This window comes from Pistacia vera, unplaced genomic scaffold (genome assembly GCF_008641045.1).
Source record: "Pistacia vera cultivar Batoury unplaced genomic scaffold, PisVer_v2 Contig478, whole genome shotgun sequence".
Classification (NCBI taxonomy): domain Eukaryota; kingdom Viridiplantae; phylum Streptophyta; class Magnoliopsida; order Sapindales; family Anacardiaceae; genus Pistacia; species Pistacia vera.
The window spans coordinates 826179-834878 of record NW_022196310.1 but is presented as its reverse complement, the minus strand read 5'-3'; the positions used below and the strand labels follow the sequence as shown (position 1 = coordinate 834878).

Sequence of the window (8700 nt, the reverse complement as noted above, 5' to 3'; positions counted from 1 at the left end):
ACTTAATCGATAGGTTTAGAGTCTTATAAGATTAACTTATGTCAGCTTAATCTGACTGAATATCTTGATTAAAAAAAAAAAAAAAACCTTTATATAAAAATTTTTCTAAAAAAATAAATAAATTTTACATGGCAAAGCCGGAAAGACCCACAGTGCAAGAAGTGGACCCCATCGAATTAAGAGCGGTTGAGCGTCTCATCCAAAACGGATAATATCGAGCACTCACAGCCTTTGCAGTGTCTCTCCAGAATGGCTTCTCTTTTTTCACCCATATTCTCAGCCTCAAACTCACCTAAACCTTCACATTCACCTGAAAGAACATTCCATCAGAGTAATCGCAAAGACTTTACTCGCACTTTGACTCCCAGAAGAGAAATCTTGAAAGGACTTGCAATATTTCCACTTACTGCATCTACACTATTCAAACAACCTTCTTCTGTAGAAGCCAAAGAGGTTGAAGTGGGCTCCTATCTCCCGCCATCTTCATATGATCCTTCTTTCGTTCTTTTTAAAGCCTCTCCTAAAGACACCCCCGCTCTTCGGGCTGGTACGTACATTTGCTTGCATTTGTTTTTTTTTATGTTAATAAGTATTCGTTGCTGTTAGTAATTATTAATTACAATTGACATTTAAGTACTTTTTATAGGAAGTTAAAGAAGTAGCACAATAAAACCTTTTCTGCGTTTGCATATATTAACGGGTTGAATTGTTGGTATTGCTTCCTTGTTTTTCTAGTAAATTATCTCATATTTCACATTCAGCCCAGAAATTAAATATGATGTATGCTCAGAAGGTTTATTTGAATCTTAAATTTCATTGCAACAAATTTTAAGCTATATCCATATTAAGATGTTGAATGTGTCTCATAATACAGAGCTCTGTTACCATAGTTCGTTTTTGTCCCTTTTGTTATTGAGGGGGGTGTGTAATTGTTGAGACGCATTAGGTTGAGATAAAACAAAATCATTATTGCTTTGGTCATGAAACTTATGATATATGAAATGCATCTGTTTGTGGATAATGTTTAGACTGAAATTTCTGGTGGAATTATCCAATCAGTAATCCACAACCACAGTATCTCATTCTAAGATTTCATGGAAATCTATATTTGTCAAATATTCATCGGGGACACAGATCAGGTCCTTACTACTGCAGATTCTAATTGATTTTGTTTCTCTTGCATTCATTATTGGCTATTCTTGTTTGTATATGCTGATAATACTTGAAAATTAGTTTCTTGCAGGAAATGTGCAGCCCTATGAGTTCATTCTCCCACCGACTTGGAAACAGTCGCGTGTCGCCAATATATTGTCAGGGAATTATTGTCAACCAAAGTGTGCGGAGCCTTGGGTTGAAGTGAAGTTTGAAGATGAAAAGCAGGGAAAAGTCCAAGTAGTGGCTTCTCCTTTGATACGCCTTACCAACAAACCAAATGCAACAATTGAAGAAATTGGGAGCCCTGAGAAATTGATTGCTTCTCTTGGCCCTTTTGTCACTGGAAACTCATATGATCCTGATGAGCTCTTAGAAACATCTGTGGAAAAAGTTGGAGACCAGACGGTAAACTCTTACTGACTCATCTCATATGTATGATGCTTTTGTTATATATTTCCTGGTCTAAATAGCCTTGACACTCTCTATTTCCCTCTTAGGTTGTCCAAACGAGAAAAAGAGAAAAATACAAATGACAATTAACTGCAAATCCAAAAATATAGAGGAACCAAATTTGTGTTACCATTGGACATCTTGATAAATGAATTTAATATAATATACATCATAATCTATTATCTCACAGACCTGAGATTTGCTTCTGCTGCTCTGCATAAGCATGAGCATTAGTCAGGAAGAGCCTGGACACCTTTTTAGGGTGTGCATGGACACAATTGCTAATAAACAATTTATCCATTTCAGTGATTGGTTTGGTGTACTGAAATGGTGCAAGCTGATTTGGTGCTATTCTTCCAGATAGATCAGTCCGATTCATGCTAATCTTCTAGATAAGTCAAGCTGATTTGTTGCTAATTTTCCAGATCATTCGAACGGATTTGGTGTCTTATCAATGAAATGGTGCAAAATGATTTGGTGCCAATCAATTAATGAAATGGACATCTTGTTTATTACTTAAAAATATAGAAACACACAAACACACTCAAAGAAAGGAAGAAAAACAAGAGTGAAAAGCTATTTTGCACTTTGTTATACTGTGTAGTTGGGGGACTAAAGACAGTTTTGAGTAGAGTGGTGATAGATGTGATAGCCAGTGTTAGTAGTAGGAATTGAACTGTTAAAGAATTGAGACTTCATAACAGTTGGGACTATGCATATAACTCTTATAATTTTCCATGAGTGTTATTTCGTTTTCCATTTTTCTTTCTAAAGGAACATTGTCAGACGAGTATTGTCTTTTTTTAAGCTACTGAAGACTAACTTCTCGTATTATGTCGTTTGCAGTACTACAAATATGTCCTTGAGACACCATTTGCTCTGACAGGGTCGCACAATCTTGCGAAGGCGACAGCGAAAGGGAACACTGTTGTATTGTTTGTTGCAAGTGCAAATGATAAACAGTGGCAGGCATCTCAGAAGGTTTTGAAAGCCATGCTCGATTCTTTCCAAGTATAGTTTCTTTTCAAGCTAAAGAAATATTATATTCAATTTTTTATATTTGATTTTTACATGTATTAATGATCTGTTTACTATAGAACTTTGATCAGACTAATAATGTATCACACGCAACAAAACTCTGTTTCCAACTGAGAGAACACATAGTTTTATCCACTGAACATGGATGAGTTTAGAAGTTGTACAAATACAACCAAAAAAAAAAAAAAAAAAATTTGCAGTCCACAACCTTTGTGGTGACAATTGTTAGTATTTCAGGATAGCAATATACAAAACAATAAAAATGATGAAAAATAATAAATCCAAATACAGAAATTTAATAAAAACAAAACTTTCCTTCATTATAAACTAAAAATAATGCAAGAATAATTCTATCACAATTTTCTAACTCCCTTTCCAAAGCATGCATCACATTTTCTTTGTAAAGAAATTCAATAAGAGGAAAATTAAATTTAAAAAAAGTAACAGAAGTCACACAACATAGAATTTTACATGAAAAGATATTGATATACCTACTGGACACTGACGCAAATTTTAAGCACTTCTATTCACAAAAACACTATTCTAAAAATGTGACGCATAAACTATAGTTTTAAATACTAAAGTTGACATTCAACATCTCAATTAAAATAATTCACAGAGCATCAATCAAGAATATGAATTAACTAAATCTTAGACTCCTTATAGATAGTTGTTTATGAGACTTTGTATTTGTACAAGCCAGCTAGATTCAGTTGTACCTTGATCAACTGCCAATGTAAAATGTTTGACTGCCAATTTTGTAAGGTATAATTTTTTTATCTTCAAGTAAAGATATGTACACAAAGACTACATTTATTAACTAGACGATTGTCCAATCTCTTCAGTAAGCTTTGATATCTTCTTCTGCCTTGGCATACGTTCCTGCATCAACTCATAGTTGAAGACCAATCAATTGAATGAACATTTGGAAGCTTTAACATTCATTTAGGAATTATCATCTGTCAGAAGAAATCTAAGGTGTTGGCAAGTTGGGAAATAGACTCAATTAATGGAAAACAAAAATGTCCAAATATATGTTTAGTCTGTCAAAAGAATTCTGAAAGTTGTACCTGTTAACTTATTGATCTAAAAATATCACTTTTTCATTTTGTCATTTTCGAATCAATGGGGTACTGGTTAAAATGCATCTAACTATGAACTGAAAAACTCTCCGTGTCCTAACTCATTCAAGAATAAACATCCCAATCAACACCATGCCCTAGCAACAAGACTCCTCACCTTCTTTTATAGGTAATTAATTATAACATTATAACACATCACTTTAGTAGGCGAACAAAGGACATTTGTCATAAGAAATCTCAAATTTATTGATCTGTGTATGATCTATACGAGATATTACCTGCATATTCCCTGTAACGCTGAATGACAATTGTGTAGCCTGTTGCCAAGATTCTCCAACACAATGTGGAATGCCAAATCTAGCCCTTGGTTCTAAATCATCTCCAACTAAACATGTGGGTAATGCATATTAGCAGCCGAAAAAAAAAAAAAAAAAAAAAACTCAGAAATGTTCCGTAAATCAAATTAAATATGTGGATAATGCATATTAGCAACAATATATATATATATATATATTAAGAAATGTGTTGTAATCAAATTGAAGTGATAGTACTTCTAACCTTGTGTTGCTTCTATGGCATCATCACTTGATTTTTTTTCTGTCTGTCTGACTTCATTTTCTTGTTTCCGCTTTAATCTAGCTGTCATACTTTGCTTTGACAGTTCCTGTTGACTGAAAGATGGAGGGTTTAACACATTCGTTTGTATTTCCATAAAGTCAGTGTCATTTATATCACCATCATGAAGTTCAGCATCTTTTCCTTTAAAATGTCCGGTCTTTTTTGTTTTAACATATTCAATCTCTCTTAGAGCCGAGTCCAGATGGTCCTCAACCATCTTCCAACTACCCTCAACTTCAACACTTTTATCAACAACACGTAAAGCTTTGTGCATAAGTCTACCCGTAATCAAATTCAGTGACCTTGGGCTCTCATGAGTAGAAGTTTCTTGTTTATGATCACCTGGCACCATTCCATTTTTTGCAGATTTAGTCCACCTCTTCAATATATACTCAGAAGGTATATGGAAGATATTCTTTGAGATGAGTATTCTTAGAGAATGAACACACAAGAAGCCAATTGATTCATATTTTTTACAGCTGCATGTGACTTTGGATTCCAAATAGTTAAATTCCACAATGTTCTCCTTATGGGCTCCCTCTGTTAACTTAAATAAAATCTTCCCATCATCTGCAATTTGTTCTACAGCCAATGACAGGCACCCAAGTAACTCTTCTTGGAACAATTTGTAAATTGTTAGAGTATATACTTCTGCTGCTTGTTTTTCTAAGTCATTGCCTCTTAAAATCAATGTCGGTTCAGTTTCTCTGCAATGAAAATCTTCTTTTAGTTCTTCTCGACGCCATTGCTCTGCTGATCTCAAATACTGTTGAACAAACTTTGGTAGAGTAATTGTTCCAGTCATCAAGTTGTGGAAAACATTATTAATGTTCTCACATCCTTGGAGTGATTCTATTCCAGCAGAAAAAGCAACCTTACTGAAAACATGTGACCAATTTCCCCGCATCATATGTAGAGTCTTGAGCCATGAGCTATCCTGAAGATTGTATGTCACCAACAAATCATCCCACAATGAACAAAATTCTTCCTCTGAACTAGAGCAGAATAAGTATTTGTTGAAAAGTTCCTCAAAACCAGGTTGCTTAAAAGATTCATAAAGGTTTTTTCTGGCATTTTGGGTGATATACCACATACCAAGACGATGTTGCGTCCCAGAAAGCACCACCTTTAATGCATCAGAAATTCCTTCACACTCATCAGTGAAAATTGTTTTTGGTCGACGCATGCCCATTGCTTCCACAAATGACCTAAACAACCAAACAAATGAGTCCATACTATCATCAAGCAGAAAAGCACAGCCAAATAAGACATATCGCCTATGATGATTAACTCCCAAAAAAGGTGCACAAATTAGATCAAATCTTTCGATTCGAAAAGTTCTGTCTACAATCAAAACATCTCCAAAGTATTCATAGTCTATCTTAGACCTGCCATCCCTCCAAAAGAAATTAGTTAGGTGACTTCTGCCATCAACTTGCACCGTGTAAAAGAACGAAGGATCCTCCAACTGCAAATGTTTGAGAAGATCTATTAAGCTCTGGCCGTCTTCGGGTGGAAGAACATTTATTTTCTCAATGCGCAAGTAGTTACTACTATCCACCAAATAGGATCCTGCAGAATTTGCAACACCTTCCTCATTCACCATCCCAGCTTCGTCTACAGTATGAATGCTTGCATCTTCTAATGAGATATTAGAAGATGAACACATTATATGTCCTTGATTAGAACATTGACGGGCATGATTATGATCAAGAAAAACTCGGGTTATCTTCCATATGCCATTGTCGTTTGTAAATTGGACCATTGCTTTACAGCCTGTTCTTTTTTCTTTCTTCTCAAACTTTTTTGTCTTGTCAGACTGCTTCACGGATCGAAACCCTTCATTTGAACAGTGAAGATCTCGTTTTCTAATGATTCCATTTGCTAACCGTTGTATCTTTCCTTTTCTTACATTGAAACCGTTTTGTTTAGCATAATTTTTGTAAAAATTGTATGCTTCATCCTCAGATGAAAACTGCATCCCAAGTTCTGGTGCCTGAAAATTGAGTTCCTGAGGTCCCGCTATTAAATTGATAGTTGATTCAGATTGCATGTCATCCCTATCAATATGTGATGGCAAAGTAGCCTCATCACTCTCTGATTGCAGTGAAAAAAAATCGGAAATGAAAAGGCGTTCCATTGAATTTTCCACACTCTACACAAAAAAATGAAGTAGCCCATATCAGAAATTAATATGCTCCTTAAGAAAGCAATTAGTCCCCTAACCTTCGCTCTCTACCGAAAACACTGAAAGAAAACATAGTACTTTTAACAATTATATTGATACACAGTAAAGATATAATGATGAACATAAGTCTTGCCAACTTCTATCCACAAGTCAAGCACCAAGGAATCAGCTTGATATTTATAAAATATGCAAAGTGGCACCGAAAATTATCCAGAAACTATAAGACAGGTTCAACAGGATAAACTCAAAGTCTAACGGAGGGCCAAAGTTTTGTGGGAGAAAAACATACGACAGATTTCGTGTACTGAAATTGTAATCTTCTAACAAAAAAAGTTTTAGTTCAGTATTTCTGGTGGTGCTGTTGTGCATAAATAATAATGAATTAATTCTGAAGTAAATTAGAAATTGAATTGCCAATTGAAAATGGCAGTCTCCCATGACCATGCGGGGGTACTGGGTAACTGCGCCATAGCCCATTAGGATTAGAGGTTTAATCCAATTGGTCAAACTTTTGCCACCATGTAACTGAATACAACAATTCAAATCCAATACTCAGAATTTACGGAATATTTGAAGAATCACTTATGTTACCTTGTTGTGAGCCTCCAGTAAGGACCTCTGAGCAGACTGATCCCTGATTTGTCCTGGAATAATTCCCACGTCAGGACCTTGAGTTGAAATTCGGCTATGTGCTTCTGAACCCGAACACAGTGGCAACCCCTCACTTGAATCGCAAAAGCCAAAGCTCTGAAGCAAGTCCCATTCCGACATGGATGTTCCAGCAAGATTCTGTTTATCTGACTTTCCATCATTTTGCAACTGGCTCAAACGCAACTCCTCTAGATTATGTTCATCTGATTCTTCGTCAGCTTTAAGCATAGAGGACCAGAAATCGGGATATGAACTATTATGATCGACACCACTCATATCTACTGCGCTGCTGAAATATCATCGGCTGACTTCCGACATAGAAGTCCACTTTCTCATTTATTTCCAGCGAAAGAACATGTCGATCTTGGCTGGCTGAGCCGCTGAAGATAGGTAGACCTGTCACTGTGACCAGCCCAATGTTAAATTCAGAATACAAATTCCGCCCCCATGTCTATATTGCTCACAGCCACTAATTCCATAGTCCCTTTTTGTCTGCTTTATTGCTTTAGGAAAACATTATTCAATTTTTCAACGCCCGGATACATCCAGAAGTGGCAACCTAACGGTATTGGAAGTTGGAACAGTCGATATCGGTACTAACCAGTAATTTTCTAACAATATTTAAATTTAAATTGTAATAAATCAGTAAAATATCATTCTATCAATAGCATTAACCTCCTGAGATATGATATAATAACAAAGATCTCTATGAATTTTTTAAAATAACAAAAATCCCCCTGTCATTAATAAACTATTTGTGAGTTGTTAAATTTTTGTAATGTTATGAGTTATTAGATATTACCAAATTATCATTTTACAGCTTATTTTAACACTTGAAACTTACGATAATACTATACTTACAAAAGAATTTTATAAAGATTTTTATACAAAATGAGGTGACAAAAAATGAATAAAAGAGTGCTACAAACTCATTATATTTACTCTTTCATTTATTTTTTACTACATCACTTTATATGGAGATTTTTGTAAAAATTTGTTAAGTAGAACATGACTCTAAAAAGAAGAGAATTTTTATGTTTATAAAGTCTCTATATCTACAATTATTAAATAATCAAAATAAATTTAATTCTCTTCTCAATAATTTTGGTCTCATATTTTTCTGTAGCAAGTCTAGTGGAAGCATTTGGTTCTTGTAAGAGTTGTTATTTTTCATGGTCTGAAGTAGAAGTATTACAAAAATCATAACTATAATATTGTTACGATAGAAAACCAATCATTATAACCATAAAACCGAAACCAAAGAAAAGAATGTATATTTTAATTAAATAAATAATGTAAAATGTTTTAAATAAACTATTACAAAAAGTTTGAATATGTATAAAAGTTGGTGTTAATAATTTTGCAAATGTTATGTTACCCTTTCCTAAATAGAATATCAATTCACTAATTGCATTTTAGATCCTTTTTGGGCTAAACGCCTAAACCTTAGGTCTGCTAAATAAAAAATAACAAATAAAAGTCCCATTGTTTAAAGAGTTTGTGTAAAAGTTTCATAAG

General features: G+C 34.4%; 2 protein-coding genes across 2 annotated transcripts; one reads left to right on the top strand and one right to left on the bottom strand.

The window, feature by feature from the left end:
* Positions 1 to 219: 219 nt before the first annotated feature.
* Positions 220 to 2994, top strand: LOC116146502 (psbP domain-containing protein 6, chloroplastic-like). The gene is made up of 3 exons (XM_031431917.1): positions 220 to 547; positions 1244 to 1560; positions 2452 to 2994. Exons 1-3 carry the CDS (start codon positions 250 to 252, stop codon positions 2620 to 2622), a joined length of 786 nt encoding a protein of 261 aa, XP_031287777.1. The 5' UTR covers positions 220 to 249; the 3' UTR covers positions 2623 to 2994.
* Positions 2995 to 4278: 1284 nt separating this feature from the next.
* LOC116146430 (protein FAR1-RELATED SEQUENCE 9-like) lies at positions 4279 to 7653 on the bottom strand. Its single transcript, XM_031431826.1, has 2 exons — positions 7123 to 7653; positions 4279 to 6498 (listed from the first exon to the last, which is right to left on the bottom strand). The coding sequence occupies exons 1-2, from the start codon at positions 7456 to 7458 to the stop codon at positions 4279 to 4281; spliced, it is 2556 nt and encodes an 851-aa protein (XP_031287686.1). The 5' UTR covers positions 7459 to 7653.
* Between the last annotated feature and the right edge of the window lie 1047 nt (positions 7654 to 8700).

Excerpts from the sequence above, each read along its gene's own strand:
- LOC116146502 (XM_031431917.1), top strand. The coding sequence starts at position 250 with ATGGCTTCTCTTTTTTCACCCATATTCTCAGCCTCAAACTCACCTAAA. Across the intron at positions 548-1,243 it reads CACCCCCGCTCTTCGGGCTG|GAAATGTGCAGCCCTATGAG; the intron begins GTACGTACATTT and ends AGTTTCTTGCAG. Across the intron at positions 1,561-2,451 it reads AAAAAGTTGGAGACCAGACG|TACTACAAATATGTCCTTGA; the intron begins GTAAACTCTTAC and ends TGTCGTTTGCAG.
- LOC116146430 (XM_031431826.1), bottom strand. The coding sequence starts at position 7,458 with ATGAGTGGTGTCGATCATAATAGTTCATATCCCGATTTCTGGTCCTCT. Across the intron at positions 6,499-7,122 it reads TACTGGAGGCTCACAACAAG|AGTGTGGAAAATTCAATGGA; the intron begins GTAACATAAGTG and ends TTTTTTGTGTAG.